Genomic DNA, 19076 nt, shown 5'->3' with positions numbered 1-19076 from the left:
GCCACAGACCACGAAAAACTGCTCCACATGACTCGACATCAGGGAAATACAGCTCAAAACCACAGTGAGACACACCTCACAGCGGTCAGAACGGCCACAACGAACAAGTCAGGAAACGACAGATGTTGGCGAGGATGCGGAGGAAGGGGAGTCCTCGTGCACTGTTGGTGGGAACGGAAGCTGGTGCAGCCGCCCTGGAAAACAGTATGGAGGGTCCTCAAAAAGCTGAAAATAGAGCTACCCTATAGCTCAGCAATTGCACTACTAGGTATTTACCCCAAAGACACAGATGTAGTGATCCGAAGGGGCACCTGCCCCCCAGTGTTCATAGCAGCGATGTCCGCAGTAGCCAAACTGTGGAAAGAGCCCAGATGTCCACCGACAGATGAATAAAGAAGATGTGGTATGTGTGTATACACACACACACACACACACACACACACACACTGGAATAGTACTCGGCCATCAAAACACACGAAACCTTGCCATTTGCAACAACGTGGATGGAACTAGAGGGTATTATGATAAGTGAAATCGGAGAAAGACAATTATATGATCTCACTCGTGTGGAATTTAAGAAACAAAACAGAGGATCACAAAGGAAGAGAGGGGAAAAAATAAAACAAGACGAAATCAGAGAGGGAGAAAAACCGTAAGAGACTCTTCATCATAGGAAACAAACTGAGGGTTGCTGCAGGGGAGGGGGTGGGGGATGGGGCAACTGGGTGGCGGGGTTAAGGAGGGCGTGTGATGTAATGAGCACTGGGTGTTGTATACAACTGATGACCTCTACCTCTGAAACCAATAACACACTATACGTTAACTAATAGAATTTTACCTTAAAAATGTAAAAAAAAAACCCCAAAAACCAAATGAGAACTTGAGGGGAGATCTAATTCATGCATCAGAAAAGGCCTAATTTCCATCATAAATGATGAGCTCCCACAAATCAGTAAGACAAAGAGCAAACTCCACGTACAAAGGGCAGAGAACTGAAGGTGAGGAAGAGGAAGTGAGGAGGCGTGGAAAGGCTCCCACCAGGCGGCCTGCACACACACACCGCCAGAGCGCCTGTGATCCTGTGGTGTCACCAGAGCCCAGCTGGACAATGTCTTCCCCAACCAGAAATGCATCTGCTTCCCGACAAAGCAACGCCCCCGCCCTCGGAGTCACACGTGGGCTGAAAGCCTGTGCGCAAGGCCATTCACCGTAACATGACGTGTACGACAAAAGATTGGAAATAACCTAAAATGTCCACCTCAGGGACAACAGTCACAACGGTGGGAGCACATCTACGTAACAGAGCGCGACCCGCATGGGGCTGAGACCCGGATCGAGGGCGCTCTGCGCACACGGATCCCCAAGAGGCTCTGCACAGGCTGCCCTCCCTCAGCCTTCTTGCCGCATGGGGCGTTCTGCAGCTCCCCCAAAGGTGGGCCCTCCAGATGGATGCTCCTGAACACCCGTGATGACCAGGCAGGACAAGGGCAAGGACAGCGTCGTGCTCGCGAGGCTGGGCGGCACAGAGAATGGCCATGTCTCCCAGACTGACGCACCAGCTCCCTGGGGAGGGGACCCCCGCGGGTGGCCTGTGCTGCACGCTGTGGGTGAGGACCGGCCTCCGCGAGGGAGCCTGCACAGGCGGAAAGAGTGCCTGTGTGTGTGCACGTCAGCCTGACAGTGGTCACCTAGCCCTGCCAGGCAGCGGCTGGGGGACAGCACGTCTCACCTCCGCTCTGACCTCTCGCTGGACTCCCCACTGATCAAGCTCTTCCTTCCTGCTTCTCTCTCGGCAGAAGACCCTGAAAGCAGGGTCCCCAATGGGAGCCGAAACTCCCCTCAGGCTATAAGGACTGCCCTGAGCCAGCAGGACCCCATGACTGACCCCACGACAGTGACCGACCTGACCTTCACTGCCCACGAGCACGCACCCACTGACCTTTGTCCCACACGGTCCTTACATAAACCTGGAAGTGCTTTCCACACTTCGGAGGGTCTTCTCGACACTAGTCCGCAGGCTTCCCGGGAACGGCCTCCCTGAAATAAACTCCTTCCCTGTGTCACCACCACCATCTCTCCGCCTGTGGATTCTGTCGGTGGCCAGTGGCCAAGCCTGGCCCGTTTGGGACCCCAGAGCCCTGGCCCCCGCCTACCTGGTGCGGAGTCGTCCTGGGAGGTGAGGCCAGAGGGGCTGGATCCCAGGTCCAGTAACTTCCACATGTCCTGGAGGGGACCGCTGGCCACCGAGGAGGGGCTTCCGCTGGGGTGGCTACTCTCCCTGTGGGATTCTTGAGCCGGGCGTGGCTCTGGGGACCGGTTTTCTTTCTGCCGAGCTGATCTGCAAGTTACTGTAGAGATTTTGTGTTGCCTCTAGGAAAGCAAAAAAGGATGAATTATCCCTGAGAGCCCGGCTCTCCCTGCCCCTGGAGGAAGTGGCAAGACGGTGGGCATGGCCCAAAGACAGGCCTTGGAGTGAGGCTTCAGGGCCCATCGCCCAGAGGCCCTGGGGACAGGCCCGCGCTCCCCAGGCACACTGGCTGGCTGGTGCATGACCAGCTGGGGTTCCTGTGGACACCAGAAGGACAAAGCAACGTGTAGGACAAAGGCAGTCTGGTCTTCACGGGAGGTGGGACCTGGAAAGAAGGGCAAATGCCCCAAGCACAGCTCTCCAGCTGTGCCAAGGCCCACTCCGGAGCCATGCTGCCCATGCCCCCAGCGCCCCGGGGGGACCCACTCTGCAAGGCACAAGAATAGACTCCACCATCCTAAGAGAAGCCTCTGGGGTTGCCATGGCAACAGCCATCTGCTAGGACACCAGGCGCTCCACTTCCCACGGCTGTGCCCGTGCTGAGACCGGCAGGCCCTGCCGTACCTGCCCCGACCCCGCCAAGGCTCCTGCTGTCCAGCCCTGTGGAGGACCGCTTCTCCCGACTGTCTGGGCCAAGCAGGGTTGGACCTTCCCCGAGCATTCAGAGAAACATTTTTTCTTGGTGTTCTTGGAGTCCTGCCATGAAAATGCAAACAGAAGGAATTCAGTGTTGGCGGGTCACTGATGGGGTGTGTTACCGAGGTCTCCCTCAAGATTAGGGAGAAACGCTCTCCCCAAATTTCATGGTTTTCAGCCTCTGTTCTGTGGCCAGCCCTGCCCAGTTTCTCAGGCTAGCGTCTCCTCGTTGGGCAGACCATTGTGCAGGCCTCTCCCGCAGACCCATTCCAGGTGCCCTGGAGCTGTCCCCGCCGTCCCCACCGTCCTGTGACTCAGACCTTGCTTTTGCCGAGGGCTTGTGTTGAGGCCCAGCAGAAGCCCCTGTCCCCTCCCCCCCGCCAGCCCCATGAAGTATGTGCCCATCGGACATGCCAGCAGGGCAGCTCGGGCATCACCAGTCCCAGGCCCCCACTCCCACCCCCCCCACCCAGCAGCCAGGCCTCAAACCTGGGTTCCTTCCCTCTCTCACATTCCAAATCCATCCGACAGTGAATCCTGGCTTCAGCTGTCTCCAGACGTGATGCTTCTCCTTGCTGGCTGCCCACCCCTCTTACCCGGGCCCCCAGATCAGCGTGGAGCCTGAGCACCGCCACCTCGCTAGGGCCACCTTGGGGCTCACGTCACCCCATGGCAGAACAGGACATCCATCTCCCAGCTGGCTCTCTCTTACTTTATTTTAAATAAACTGAAAAGGCAAGCCGTACACTGGAAACTATCTTCACAGAACATGGGCCGATAAGGATTAGTCTCAAGACTTTATAAAACTCCCATATCCTTCAGGGAAACTGAGTATTAGTGAGCGAAACACTACACGCAGGTACAGAGACACACACTTGCTACCTCTCATCAGCTAATTACAGGCGGAAGCTTCTAGTTGTGTGGAAAGGCTTGTGAAGAACGGAACTCTGAAGGCAGCAAGACACGGCCCGCGCACACATGCGGCTGGCACACTGGCAGGCATGACCTCCGTGGAAGGACAGTGGCATCCCGCCAGCCGGGACCCCGGTCGTGGTCACCGGGATGAAGTCAAAAGCACCAGGAGACAGAATTCAGCACTTAATATAGGTCAAAACTCAGTAGAGCAGAGGAGAAAGAACTTTAAACTGAGGACGGGTCTCTACGAGGTTGAACCACACGGAATTGCTGATATTTCACCACTCCTGATTTACAAAAACGGCAGTTTTGTAGGATTCGATGTAATACCCAAGCCTACAGCAAACTTTCTACTTGAAGATAAAATGCAAAAAGCATTTGGGGCACCCGGCTGGCTCAGTCAGTGGAGCGTGTGACTCCTGGTTTCAGGATTGTGAATTTGAGCCCCACTTTGCACGTAGAGATTGCTTAAAAAAATAAAATCGTTACCAAAAAAACGCAAAAAAGCATTCTATAAATCAGGACAAGGTGTGGATGACCCTGTTCTCCCCGCTGCGTGGGAGTCCTGGCCAGGAGAGCAGCATGAGACAGGACCGCGAGGGGAGCAGCCGGACCCTCACCACAGACGCTCTCTGTCCGTGCAGTGAACCCGGGAAAACGGCTGCTACACGTATTAGTGCCAATCAGTTCTGCAGAGCTGTAGACATAAAACAGTTGATAAAAGCCGACTATGCTCCTAATGGCCTGCAACACCTGGAAAATGCAAGTTTAAAGAGGTCCTCAAGATGAACAAACCGGTACAGCCACCAAACAGAATACCGTCCGGCAGCGAGAGGTGAGCTCTCAAACCCTGGAGCGTCGCGGAGGTGCCATGAGTGCACCGGACCAGGAGAAAGGAGCCAGTCTGGAAAATTCCAGCTCCGTGACGTTCGGGGGCAAAGGCAGAGCTGTGGGGCAGTAAGATCAGCTGGTACCGAGGACAGAGCTGGAAAGGGGAAGGGTGCACAGAGCACAGAGGAATCTCGGCACAGGGGGACTAGTCTGTGTGAGACCACGGTGGTGGCCACGTGTCACGATACGTTCGTGCAGACCCGCAGAACGCACAGCAGCGGGAGCGGGCCGCGACGTGCTGCACGGGCTCTGGGTGATGACGGTGTCTGTCCGGGCTCATCAGTGGGACACACACATCGAGTGTGCACAAGAGGGCTTTCTAACAACGTCTACAGCAAAAAACAGCCTAAATGCCCCTGAGAGAAGAATGGATGAGCCAATGCTGATGTGTTTATACAACAGAAGGAACACACACAAATCAGTGTCTAGACGTGGGCTCGGCAAGCCACACCTGGCAGAGGCCAAACCCCGCCCACCTTCCTTTGTCCAGCCCATGACCTAAAAGTAGTTTTTACATTTTTAAATAGTTAAAAAAAGTGAAAAGAAGAATGTTTCATGACATGAAGATTATATGGAATGAAACTTCCTGGATCTGTCGAGTTTTCCCAGAGCACATCCAGGCCCGTCTGCTCCTGTACCCGCTGTGGCACCGTCCGGCTCCTCGCAGAGCTCAGCTGCCACAGGGAACGCGGGGCCCTAACGCGGGGCCCTAACGCGGGGCCCTAACGCTGGGGCCCTAACGCTGTGGCCCGACATAGCCGCTCTCTACATAGCACATCGGTGTAGCTCAGAAGCATGACGCGGAATGAAAGTGCCGTGCAGAAAGATGCATGTACAACCAGATGTGATTCATGCAGATTTCTAAGTATCTGCGAGGAGGAACACCAGACTCAGGAAAGTCTGAAGGGGGGATGTCGGGGTAGAACTCTCAGAGGGGTTTTGACTTTATAACATTTTGTTTATTAAGCTGAATGGTATACATCGTATGAGTCTTTGTATCTTCTTAGAAGTCTAAAAAAATTTTAATAAAAATACATAAATTATAGGGGCGCCTGGGTGGCACAGCGGTTAAGTGTCTGCCTTCGGCTCAGGGCGTGATCCCGGCGATCTGGGATCGAGCCCCACATCAGGCTCCTCTGCTATGAGCCTGCTTCTTCCTCTCCCACTCCCCCTGCTTGTGTTCCCTCTCTCGCTGGCTGTCTCTATCTCTGTCGAATAAAATAAAATCTTAAAAAAAAAAATACATAAATTACAATATTTACCTAGTAGAGATCAAATGGGATGAATGGCTAAGAAAATTCTGTAAAAGAGCGGAAACAAGAACAAGCTTGTTACATGTTTTTGTAATATATTAAAAATATTACAAAGGGATGGGTTTTTTTTTTAAAGATTTTATCTACTTATTTGAGAAAGAGAGAGAGAGAGACTGTGAGCAGGGGGAGGGGCAGAGGGAGAAGGACAGAGTCCTAAACAGACTCCCTGGTCGATCCCACGACCTGAGATCACAACCTGAACCGAAACCATGAGTCAGCTGCTTGATCGAATGAGCCCCCAGGCGCCCCGCGAAGGTCTGGTATCTAAAGCAGGACCGCACCAGCGGGGAAAGGACCCCTCACTGGAGCTGTGTCAAAAATAAATCCAGACCCAAATCTGACCATGAGGAGGCGCCATCCCGGTCTGCCAGACACTGGCCTGGCTCTTCCAAAATGTCAGCATTGTGAAGGACATACAAGGTCAGCAGACCTGTTCTGGAGTGAAGGAGATGCCCACACACGCACCTACCCCCATGCAGGCACATGTGCAATAACATGCTTACACGTGCAACCCCCACATGCATGTCCACACACACACACGCGCGCACGTGGGTGTGCAAGTGCTGGAGGCAATGTGGGTCCTGGATCTGTAACTCACAAAATCTGAGTATACAATATGTATTAAATTCTAGGATCATATTCACGTTTCCTGATTTTCATAATGTCGGGAGGTGTCCTTGTTTTCAGACATAAAGGGGCTCGATGTCGGCAAGTTACTCTCAGCCAGTCCAGGAACAAAGTTGTCTGACTGTGTGTGTGTCTCTCTCTCTACCTACCATTTATCCTATCATTCATCCACCTATCCATCCATCCATCCATCCATCCATCCATCCATCCATCTATCCATCCATCCATCCATCTATCCATCCATCCATCCATCTATCCATCCATCCATCCGTCCGTCCGTCCGTCCGTCTGTCCGTCCGTCCGTCCATCCATCCATCCATCCATGTGTATAAATAACCCACAAAAGAAGAAATATAAATGGCCAATAGATTACAGACTTTAATACCACCAAGGACATAAGAAACTTCTAAAAGATGAAATTTTTTTAGCCCATCATATTGGTAAAGATTTGAAAAATAAGGGGCACCTGGGTGGCTCAGTCAGTTAGGCATCTGCCTTCAGCTCAGGTCATGATCCCAGGACCCTGGGATCCAGCCTCAAGCGGGGCTCCCTGCTCAGGGGGGAGTCTGCTTCTCCCTCTGCCTCCATGTGCTTGCTCTCTCTCTCAAATAAATAAATAAAATCTTAAAAAAAAGAAAGAAAAACAATACCCAGGTGGGTAAAGCTACAGTAAAACATCCATATGATGTAATTTGTAATTTTATATTTATTATTTATTTAGGTAGTTTTTAAAAAACAGCAGGAGGGGCGCCTGGGTGGCTCAGTCGGTTAAGTATCTGACTTCTGGTTTCGGCTCAGGTCATGATCCCAGGGTTGGGAGACTGAGCCCCAAGTCAGGCTCCACATTCAGTGGGGAGTCCGCTGAAGATTCTCTCTCTCCCTCTGTCCCTCCCTCCCCACCTAAAATAAATAAATAAATCTTAAAAAAAAAAGCAGCAGGAAACATACTGAGGTGTTACTGGTAATTATGCTTGGGTGCTGAAAATTGGAGCCCTTTTCAACGGTATTTACTGGATTTTACATTTTGGTAATGAAATGCAATACTTAAGCGATTAGTAAACAGTTATTAAAACTACATTTCTTAGATAAAGGAGTATTACCTGGGCTGCAAAATGGGGTTGCAACTGTCCCAGAGGGGCCTCAGGTGCGACATTCTGTTTCCGGGCCTCAGGAGTGGGCAGCGGGTGATGACGTGGCTTTCCTAGAAACAAGAGGAGGAAAAGGATTTGCTTTTTCTTTTCTTTCCTTTCTTTTTTTTTTCTTAAAGTAAGCTCCATGCCCAGTGTGGGGCTTGAACTCCCAACCCCGAGGTCAGGAGCCATGTGCTCCACCGACCGAGGCGGCCAGGCACCGGAAGGTTTGCTTGCTGTGCACACCTCACTTCTTGATCTCGCTGGTGCCAGGCCCAAACGCTCCAGAGGCACGGCCCTCTCCTCCCCTACACCAGTCACTTCTCTCTTGCGGTGCGCCTGGGGGCGACGCCGGGAACCTTGTGCCGCGGCAGCTGAGAGCAGGGGTGCTCGCACACGACTCACAGCTGCGACGCCTGACCCAGCGCCTCCCAGCGCCGGAAATCAACATGTTCACCAACAGACCCAAAGACACCCTCTCTGCAGCACAGAAAAACAAGCAGCGGGAGGTTAAGTGAATAAACCTGGAGATTCTGCCTGTAAGAGGCGCTTCGGCACCCTGTCTCACTTAGAAAAGATCCGTTAACTCAGGTTGAGTCAAGTTACCTACACATCTTGGAAACTCATCTGTAAGCTGACATACCACAAGGTACAATTACTGTTGAAGTCACATTTCTCAGAATAAGAACCTACGTGGTTAAACACAAGGTTACTGAGGACTCCAACGAGGTTTTTGCGTGTTTGAGTTGTAAATAACGATACATACTGTATTAGTACTGAGTTACGTACCGTATGTATGGAAACAGAAAATTCTTTTTTTTTTTAAAGATTTTATTTATTTATTCGACAGAGATAGAGACAGCCAGCGAGAGAGGGAACACAAGCAGGGGGAGTGGGAGAGGAAGAAGCAGGCTCATAGTGGAGGAGCCTGATGTGGGGCTCGATCCCAGAACGCTGGGATCACGCCCTGAGCCAAAGGCAGACGCTCAACTGCTGTGCCACCCAGGCGCCCCCGGAAACAGAAAATTCTTAAAAGCTTATAATCTCTTCATTTGAAGCTGGTGGTGGTGAATGCATCGCATGTTAGCATCTGGGTACAGAACTAGTGCTGCCATCTTGGACCTCCTGGGAGGGTCCGAATGTACGACGTCAGTTTTTTTCCAGGAGGTAAAAGGACATGGGAAAGACAAAATTTGGAAATGAATTTATTTTCCTTAGTTTTTAATACCTGAGCTTAAAAGCTATGAAATTCGAAGACACACAAACGGCCAACAAGCCCATGGAAAGGTGGTCGACGCCGTTAGTCATCAGGGAAATGCAGCATCACAGTGAGATACCACTTTGCACTCGTGAGGGCGGACAGAAGAAGAAAGAAGTCAAGTGTTGCCTGAGATGTGGAGACATCAGAGCCCTCCCACGTCGCCGGTGGGAAAGTCAAACGTTGCAGTTGCTGTGGTAAAGTTTTAGTTTGACGAGAGCTGAAGGCCAGGGTGCTTGTCCCTCACAAGGACCGTCTCTGAGCCACGGAGAGGCTGCGCAGGTCTCGTCCGCAGTCCCGGTTCCTCGCGGCCAGCCGTGGTCTGCACACAGACGACCCTGCACCTGCCCTGCAGTCAGGTCAGCAGTAGCCTCACCCGATGTCGCAGGCCCACATCACTCCCCTCCCTCCTCTCATCACGGAGGCACTTCACCATTTCAGCGTCGCAACAAAGGGGAGTCAGCTCAGTAAGATTATTTTGAGAGACCCCAGTCACAGAACTTTATTTACAACAGATCGCTCTAATTGCTCTATTTTATTGTTATTGTTGTGAACCTCTTACTGCACCTAATTTATAAACATTATCATGGCTAAGTGTGTCTAGGAAAATATGTGGAATGCGTAGTGTCCGCGGTTTCAGGCATCCCCTTGGGGTCACGGAATGTGGGTACAGGCGTCTGACGGCATCGCTCTGCCCCCTGTGAGGCAGGATTTCCAGAGCTCCAGTCGAGAACAATGTGCACTCCTCTGACCAGGAACCAAACTCAAATGGATCAAGACTTCGTCACGGAGGACACTTGCGACATTTGGATGTGCGACTTCCTAGGTATAGAAGGGCCCTTTCTCCTTCCTCTTAGCCGGCTGTAGTCTGCAAAACCCGAATGGCTTCCGCTTCTGTAAACTGAAGTGGAGCATTTTTTTTTTTTTAAGATTTTATTTATTTGACAGAGAGACAGACAGCGAGAGAGGGAACACAAGCTGGGGGAGTGGGAGAGGAAGAAGCAGCTCCCATTGGAGGAGCCTGATGTGGGGCTCGATCCCAGGACTCTGGGATCATGCTCTGAGCCGAAGGGAGACACTTAACCGCTGTGCCACCCAGGCGCCCCGGAAGTGAAGCATTTCTAAGCGGCATCTGTCTCCCTAACTCTTCAGGAACTCAGAAAGTTTTGCTAGCGGATCACGGGGGGCATCCCCAGAAGCAGAAGTAAGCACTGGGCTGGCCGGTAACAGGCTGTGAGGGGCAGTTCACAGCGCAAGTTGAAGGTGAATGTCAGAGGCGTGGACCTCAGCTAGGGGGCAGTTATCCCAATTGTTGGACTCTCAGAAAGCAGACCTTCTGAAAGGCGGGATCTTCTTCGAAAAGGCCTTGCATGAAAATGAACTTCTGCCCAGGCATCAGCATGAATTATCAGAAAAAAAGTTCCAACTCGAACAAAATAAAATGAATTTTTCCACTAAAATTACAAATGGAGAGGTGCCTGGGTGGCTCAGTCGGTGAAGCGTCTGCCTTCGGCTGGGGTCATGATCCCAGGGTGCTGGGGTCGAGCCCCACGATGGGCTCCCTGCTCAGCAGGGAGCCTGCTTCTCCCTCTGCCCCTCCCCCTGCTTGTGCTCTCTCTCACACTCTCAAATAAATAAACAAAATCTTTAAAAATAAATAAAATAAAATCACAAATGGAATTCAAGGCAGAGCAGCAGGCTCGGCATCTTCCATTTCTTCTGAGCGCAAACCTTTCACTGGGTATTTTCAGGGGTAGTGAAGAGATATTCGTAACGACCCATCGCAAGGTGAACTAATGGGAGACGCCACTTGATGGTGGAATAGAAACTCGGTTTCCTGTAACCTGTTGTGCATTCACGAGAACAGAGGGGCTGCACCTGTTCAGTCTTCTTTCTGCTATAATCTGATGTATATGACATTAAAAGTACTGACTACATGGCAGTTTTTGCCAAAATAGTGCCTGTGATCATTTGAGATTATTTGGGTCTTTGGTTTACAGCCATGCGACAACGGAAAGCACTATAGGGAGAGGATTTTAAAAATCCCAATTTATATGAAAACAATAGCCTTCTACATCTTTACAAAATCGTTGCTAATGAGCATTTGAAAACTGTCCACAGGCTCCAATTCAGCCCATTTTCTGGGTATTCCATAAATTTAAGTTTGAAAAACCATTATCAGCACTCGAGTCTGCAGCCTTCACGGGAGTGTCATTCAGAATAAACATCTATAACCGATTTCAGTGGCAACACTTCCAATTAAGTACGGAGTAAGATATTTGTATTTTACCTTGTTTCTTGTATGGCCCGTTGCTTCTCATTAGAATAATATTAGCTTTATTGAGGCTATTTTAGAATTGTAGCTATTCTTTGTTTCTTTCAAGTTGAAAAGTATAAGTTCAAAGGTTTTGATTTTGGTGTTATCTTTATTTTTTTATTTTAAAGATTTTATTTATTTATGTATTTGACAGAGAGAGAGAGAGAGAGAGAGAGGGCTCACGAGCAGGGGGCAGAGGGCAGGGGGAGTGGCAGAGGGAGGGGCAGAGGGAGAAGCAGGCTCCCCCCTGAGCAGGGAGCCCAATGGGGGACTCGACCCCAGGACCCTGAGATCATGACCTGAGCCGAAGGCAGATGCTTCACCAACTGAGCCACCCAGGCGTTCTGGTGTCTTTAAAGTGAAAAATTAAATAAAGCAACCAGCATATGTTGATTTAAGGGGGAAAAAAGCGCAAATCACAGGCCCCAGGTGGTGTCCCTTAGGCTGGGTCCCAAACCAGGCGCATGACCTGAACCAGGCTGAGCTGCGGCTGTGAGGGCGCTTCCTGACAAGTGACAGCACAGGAAGAAGGCAGGGAGAACCGGGCAGAAACACAAGAGCCATGGCAAGATTTTAACACAAAAATCACCGTTCTTGGCAGTTCAAGTTGTCAAATACACATAAATTTAGAAAGAATGTTAGTAAGTATGTATGATAAAGGCTGCTTAACAGATTCAAAAGTAAATTTCAACATGTGTTTAAAAATAACTAAAAAATTCTAAAACTTCTCCCAAACAACTCAAGTGAAATAGAAAAGCCGGGTACATAACCGCAGAGTATCTGGAAGCTAGTCACACTGACAATACCGTCCCTCAAAACCACGGAGACACGGCCAAAGCAATACTCAGACGGAAAAGTCACACCTTAAAACACGCAGTTACTAAACAAGAAAGAAAAAATGTTAAAGAAATCAGGAAGGAGCAATCAAACAAACCTGAGGAAAGGAACGAACAAACACAAAAAGTAAACTCCTTGTAAAGGTACGGGAATCCATCGGCTGGCTCCAAACAGCTGCCTTTGGGGAACCCCCCCTCCCCGCAAGGCAGGCGAGAGGGCGGGCAGAGAAGGGAGGGAGGGGAGAGATTTCCAGCAGATATTATGAGATCTCCAGAAAAGATCAGAAACAAATGGGAAGAAGAGTATTTAAAGAAACAATGGCTGAGAATTTCAAAGTATGGGAAAAACAACCAACCATAAGTCTTAAGATTTCAGAAAACCAACCGATTCCTGAGCAAGTTAAAGTAAGGCCAACTGATCCCGTCCAGACAGAGGCTGGTAACACAGAAGAAAGGCAGCCAGAGAGAAAAGGGAGGCCCTCCCCAAGGACGGGGCTCTGACCAGGAGGACCGGCTTCTCTGAGGACACCGAGGCATTCGCTTTAAAAAAGGTTGTGAGAGAACGCCAGCGTCAGGTTCTTGTTCCAGCCAAGCTATCATTCTAGAAAGTGGTCAAAATACAATCATTTTTTTAAAAAAGATTTTATTTATTTACTTGACAGAGAGAGACAGCCAGCGAGAGAGGGAACACAAGCAGGGGGAGTGGGAGAGGGAGAAGCAGGCTCCCAGCGGAGGAGCCTGATACGGGGCTCAATCCCAGAACGCCAGGATCACGCCCTGAGCCGAAGGCAGACGCTTAACCGCTGTGCCACCCAGGCGCCCCAAAATACAATCATTTTATGACAAGTGTGTGCACTGCCCGCGTGAGACTGTACAAGCCAGGGTGCGCGTCCCCGTGTCGCAGTCACGCGGAGGGCGCTGGGGCCAGAGAGCCAGCCTGGCACGAGTCTGTCAAGCAGAACATACAACCTGACTGAGAACCATTGCTTCTAAATCAGCATAGTTGACAACAGACTGTTAGATGCCTGTGTAATTATGAATAATAAATGTAAATAAGGATTTTAGTATTTATGTACACATGCCTAATACATAGTGTTGGGCCAGCAGGCTAACTAAAGCTAGGTCCCTAATTTATTTATATTTTTTACCAAATTCTTTTTTTTTTTTTTTTAAGATTTTATTTGAGAGCAAGAGAGCGCGAGGGGGAGGGAGGGGCAGAGGCAGAGGGAGAAGTAGACTCCCCGCTGAACAGGGAGCCCAACGTGGGGCTCAATCCCAGGATCCTGAGATCACGCCCTGAGCCGAAGGCAGACGCTTCACTGCCTGAGCCCCCCAGGAACCCCCCCAAATCATTTCTTGATGAACACAAACTTCATCAGGACAATGACACGGTGAGGAAACACAAAAGGTGCCATGCTGTGGGATTCCAACTGTGGGACGCTGGGGAAAAGGCAGGACCACGAGACAGTGAGAGGGTCGGTGGCCGCCAGGGAGGGGCGGGATACGCAGGCAGAGCGCAGAGCACTTCCAGTAAGACTACCCCGTACGATCTGCCGGAGTCCCGCGGTGGACGCGTGTGGAAACATATCTATCCCAACCCGTACGACGCCCAGCACCAAGAAGCCCCGCGATGTAAGCATGGAGTCTGGTGCTGGTGGCGTGTCGGGGAGCTTCGTGGATCGTGAGAAACACACCACTGTGGTGGGACGTTGATCGTGGAGGCTGGGGGTGGGGGACATCTCTGTACCTTCCTGGCAGTTTTGCTGTGAACCTAGAACTGCTCTCACACAGTCTTTACAACAGTGTTCGGTGTTACGACCCTTGGAAACAGCCTTTTGAGAAACGCTGGCTTTACATGAGATCCCGATGGTGTGCGCAGCTGGGGCTTCTGGGAAAAGCAGAGTTGGCAGGTAGACGGCATGAAGGGAGAGGCCCCACAGCGCGTGATGTGCCGGTCTCCACCTCAGAGGTGAGGGGTGAGCAGTCAGAGGAGGGCCGCTCCACGGCCTGTGTGCCCCACACGCGGGGCTGACGGAGCCGGCCCAGGGCCAGGTGCAGCCTGACCGTAGACCCACACACAGTCTGCCTGTCTGTCAATGCAGATCTTGAGGCCTGACCTGAGCGGGAGGGGCAGGGCCGGCACAGAAGCCCGACCCCGGTCGGCTCGGCAGGGCATGTGGGATGAAGACTGGGCCGCTAGAGCCGAGGCCACTGAAGGGGCTGGACCGCCAGCTCCGTGTGAGGGTGCTTCCCAGAAGCAGCTGGGGGCAGACGCGCCTTGGGGCAGGTGCCCGTGAGCCCTGGGATCTGCCTTGCCTGGCGGAGCTGGAGAAGCCCCTGGGAACAACTGCAGACTGGTGCGGCGGCTCGGGCGCCACCTTGGCTGGACGGTCTCGCATTATTAATGTTGTTAAATGATGATAAGATATTCGTGTCACAGTTGGTTTATAAGCCAGATGTATTTACGAACCAGATAAACTGTCTTTGTAAAAAAATGCACAGACCAGTGTTGCCATCGGGTCTACGCACGTCCGTGGGAGAGGAGAAATCTACCACCAGCACGCTTCTGAGGGAAGATGGCCTTCCCAAAAGGAAACAGTGGAAGAGTGTTTGGTATATTTGCAAACTGCAAATAATATAGAAGTATCCAGAGAGAACTCCCTGAATTTCACTCACGAAGTTCCTCCCCAAACCACCAACTGAAATTGATACACGTCCTTGCGGTCCCGTGTTCGCGGTCACACACGTGTGCACACACCCTCTTCTGTGTGCCTGCTGTACAAACGCCCTGCTGTGCGGCACCTGCACAAGAGGGGTCAACGGGGTCAACACACACGGCTTCGGGCTCATGACAAGACGGCACAGACAACGAGAACGCGCACTGGGAGCGCTGGTGGCAATTTGGAACTGCCACCTTCGGGCTCATGACAAGACGGCACAGACAACGAGAACGCGCACTGGGAGCGCTGGTGGCAATTTGGAACTGCCACCTTCGGGCTCATGACAAGACGGCACAGACAACGAGAACGCGCACTGGGAGCGCTGGTGGCAATTTGGAACTGCCACCTTTTTCCTGTAGTTGCCAAAGCATCACCACATGGACGGGACTTTAACAGGGAGAAAAGGCTCTAACTGGTGTGAGGCCAGGCAGAGGCCGCTCCTCTGGACTCCAGCGCCCCAGCACGAACACGCAGACCGGTCCCGATGACTTTCTCATGGTAACAAAATGCCGCCAAGAACAGCCTTGCACATACGTCTATTTCATATCGGTGAAAAATCTTTTAAATAGGTTTCTAAGAGAAGAATTGCTGATCCAAAGGGTATAAACATTATAAAACCTGACAGAGCCAAACTGCCCTCCGAACAGGCTTCGCCAACAGGATCCCCACCAACAACGCCCCTGCTCTCCTCGACACTAAGGGTGACTTTTCCGTCTGAGACTCAAACTCAATACTTAACAAACTTACTTTGCCTCCGCAGACGCCTGCAGAGGCCGCGTGTCACCCGCACCCTATCAGCTATGTGACTTCTCCTGGGACTCGCCATCCTGGCCCTTGCATGTGATCTGTAGACACCTGCTTTAGGTATCGATCCTCTTCACCTGTCGCACATGTCGTGAACACTGCCCCCAGTCTGTCATTTCCCTTTATCTTTGCTCACAACGTCTTTTCCTTAGAGACTTTTAAAATGTAATGCCATCATACCTGTTGATCTTTGACTTCCCCTGCCTAGGGGGTATTTTAATGTTTTATTTTATTTTATTTTATTTAGGGAAGCCTTTCTCCATGCTTGGGGTTGTTGCAAAGATGAACTGAGGTAATGTGTGCACAGCTGATGGGGGAAAGGCAGTTTGGACTGAACCCCACACCGCTGCTCATATGAAGGTCTTAGAAAATAAGGAGAGACAGCCACAGGTCCAGAAGAGAGCAGAGAGCTATGAGCCGCCATGTGCCACTCACTTTACAGGCTGGGGACTATGGATAGTTTCCTAGCAAAATGGAAATAACTAAAATTAATCTAAGAAGAGGCAGAAAACCCACACAAACAAATCACTGTAGAAGAAAATAAAAGACGGTTAAAAGTCTACCATCAAAAAAGTCACCAAGTAGGGAAAATTCTTTTGCTGAGGTCTCCCTAACCTTCAGAGGAGGCTGAAAACTTAAGTCACTAGGGATCTGTGGCTTTCTCTGACACTGTGAGGCAGGAAGGTGCAGGCCTGGCAAGAGGAGACAGTGAGTTTAGCCAGATTTGAGGCTGAGTGATGGAGAAATTGCAGAAGGCAGGAAGTATCTGGCACATAGCAGTGGCTCCTCTGTTGGAAGGATGGATGGATGGATGGATGAATGGATGGACGGATGGATGAGTGTATGGGTGGGTGGATGGATGGATGGATAAATGGATGGGTGGGTGGGCGGATGGACGGACGGATGGATGGATGGGTGGGTGGGTAGATGTGTGGGTGGATGGATGGATGGATGGATGGATGGGTGGGTGGGTGGGTAGATGTGTGGGTGGATGGATGGGTAGGTAGATGGGTGAGTGTCGAGTGACTCACTGAAATACTTAGCCGTAAGGTCAGGCTGGCTATAGGTAACCACAATGAGAAGGAAAGACAAGTTCACTTCCACTAGGATTAGAGGGAGAGGGAGGCATGGTTGCAAACAGAAAAGGTCTTGGGACTTGGAGGCTGAGAGAGAGCACCCTGGAAGTGGCATAGCACAGCATGGAGGCTAAGGTCAAGAGCAGCAAAGCTCAGATGTGGGAGGGAGGGTGTTGCTGGTTTAGAAGACAACAGAACAGAATGGAGTTAGAAGAAACAGAGTCATAAATGCTGAAGTTGCTGTGGTTGCCGGCTAAAATGACAAGTGTGAGGGAGGAGAGTAAGGGCAGATGGCACTGCCTCCCAAAGAAACGAGGTTTTCAGTGAACTTGGCAGAAGATGGTCTAGAGTGTGTCTGACAAACAAACGCAGTCAGCCTTCCTCTTCGGCTTGTGACCTGGAAGGAGGACGCAGAAGGGCTTTCACTGAGCAGGTCCCGAGCGAGGCAAATAGCCAGTCCCTCACGGGGCTGCAAACGACACCACTGCCGCTGCTGTCGTGTGGACAACACACGGAGATGAATCTGGTTGTCCCCATTTACTATTCCTCCTTCCAGAGATGGGATCTTAGAAGGACAGAGCCTCTGAGACCGCCTCTCCTCCGTTACCCTACATGGCAGGGTGGATATCCCACTGTGTCTCAAAGAGCCATTTGGGCTAACTATACGCATGAGGTTTGGTTTGCTCTGCCCCTTGGGCCCCTGGCCCACAGCAGCCACTCAGCAAGACAGCAGCTGCACAGGCCTCCTCTTCGGATTTCCTCAACGGTCTGCACCCGCTCTCTCAGAGACATGGCGCTCCCTGCTGCCCTGCTGCCTAAGTTCTCCCACGTTCCACTTGCTACTCACTAGATAATTCTACTCATATTCAGACCAAAACCACTAACATAATAAAAACTATTATTATCCATGCAGCTTAGCTGTGGGGGTCCTGAGGATGAAGCACAAGGCCGACCTTCCCCTCCCTTTCTGTGCGTTGGGTGTTAAGGACTTAGGAAGACTTGCCCAGGAAAGCTAAGACCGTAGTTGACAGAGGAAACATTTTTTGCTGATATTCCCTTTGCAGTGCTCTGGGCTTTAGACAATAGACAGGAGAGAGGGAACGGCCTGTCTCCCATCAACCATGGGTGGAACCTGAAATCCCTCATCTCTGATCATCACAGTATCTCAAAGCACAGAGAGGCAGAAGCCATGTTAAGTGAGGGGATACAGCGTGAGGAATGGGGGTGCCACAGGGAAATGAGAGCAACTGCTTCTGAAAGTGGTCTGAGAGCCATGTGGCCAGTGGCTCGCTCTGGGCACTAACCAAGAGTGTTCGACCTGGACAAGGCTACTCCTGGCCGGCCGTGGTGACAACCATGCAGCCGCCCCATGAAGGACATCATCTTGCCCACCAACACTGGTGCCTTTGGTCCTCTAGCAACAGGGGACCTTGGCTTTGCGTGGGCAGCTGGACGTTTGCTCTCAACCGATGACCCTACACCAGACCTTCCAAGAACCCACTGGTAGAAAGGTGCACCTCAGCTAAATTTGGACCTTATCCCTTCCATCTCCCCTTGCATGGAACAACAGTGTGATTATGTGTCATTAATTTGAAGCATGTTATTTCCTTATGGGCTTTTTAAGAGACAGTATCCTATACACTATTGGCTTGTGAAATATTATTATAAATTATAATTCATGCAGTGAACCCTTGTTGAATAAATTATCGGCAAAGACAGTGTCAGTATGAGCACAGCTTGCAGCAAACAAAGCCCTGGGCTCCTGTGTCCTCAGTGGCAGCCTGGGCCTGTCCTGCAGGCCCGGAACACAGGCACGCCTCTTTCTAGTCTGGTTGGAGCGCTGCCTGTCTTTCTTGGGAACCAGGGCCCTCTGAGACCCCTGTGGGCAGCCAGGCATCTACTGCCAGAGGTCTCAGGCCGGGTCCCAGGGGACACACAAGTCCCGGCAGAGCCGGCGAGAACATGGCGAGAACACGGCAGCTGTGGCTGCTCCCTATACGCAGCCCAGAAACGCCGTCTGCTCTGCTAACTGCAGTATTCCCCTCAGATGCCGCCCGAGACGCGGGTCCGGGGAACTCCCACCGCGGGATGAGGCTCTGCTCTGTGCCGTGACTCCTGACCCCGGCTTCCCTTCACAAGGGCAGCTTCTGTTCTCCCTCCCTCAAGGCAGCAAAGCTGCTCTGCTCCCGCCTCCCAGGTCCCTCCCCTGCCCCCTCCAGAGGAGCAGGCCCGAAGAAAGCACTTC

General features: G+C 51.4%; 1 protein-coding gene across 10 annotated transcripts in view; it reads right to left on the bottom strand.

The window, feature by feature from the left end:
- The window catches only part of CCDC57 (coiled-coil domain containing 57), a 100132-nt gene that overhangs the window by 26384 nt on the left and 54672 nt on the right, over positions 1-19076 (bottom strand). For 7 of the 10 annotated variants that reach the window (XM_045775038.2, XM_045775039.2, XM_087853972.1 and 4 more), the window contains 3 exons: positions 7791-7891; positions 2873-3004; positions 2154-2370 (listed from right to left, as the gene is read on the bottom strand). In XM_045775038.2, the coding sequence (XP_045630994.2) occupies positions 2154-2370; positions 2873-3004; positions 7791-7891 (450 nt within the window). Of the gene's footprint in view, positions 1-2153; positions 2371-2872; positions 3005-6012; positions 6051-7790; positions 7892-8772; positions 9980-12530; positions 15034-19076 lie in introns of those variants that run through there. The other 3 variants (XM_087853974.1, XM_087853976.1, XM_087853975.1) reach the window with 3 other exon arrangements.

This window comes from Ursus americanus, chromosome 23 (genome assembly GCF_024610735.1).
Source record: "Ursus americanus isolate L20-20 chromosome 23, mUrsAme1.1.p, whole genome shotgun sequence".
NCBI classification, from domain to species: Eukaryota; Metazoa; Chordata; class Mammalia; order Carnivora; family Ursidae; genus Ursus; species Ursus americanus.
The sequence above is the reverse complement of the archived record's forward strand: the minus strand, read 5'-3'. Positions and strand labels throughout refer to the sequence as shown.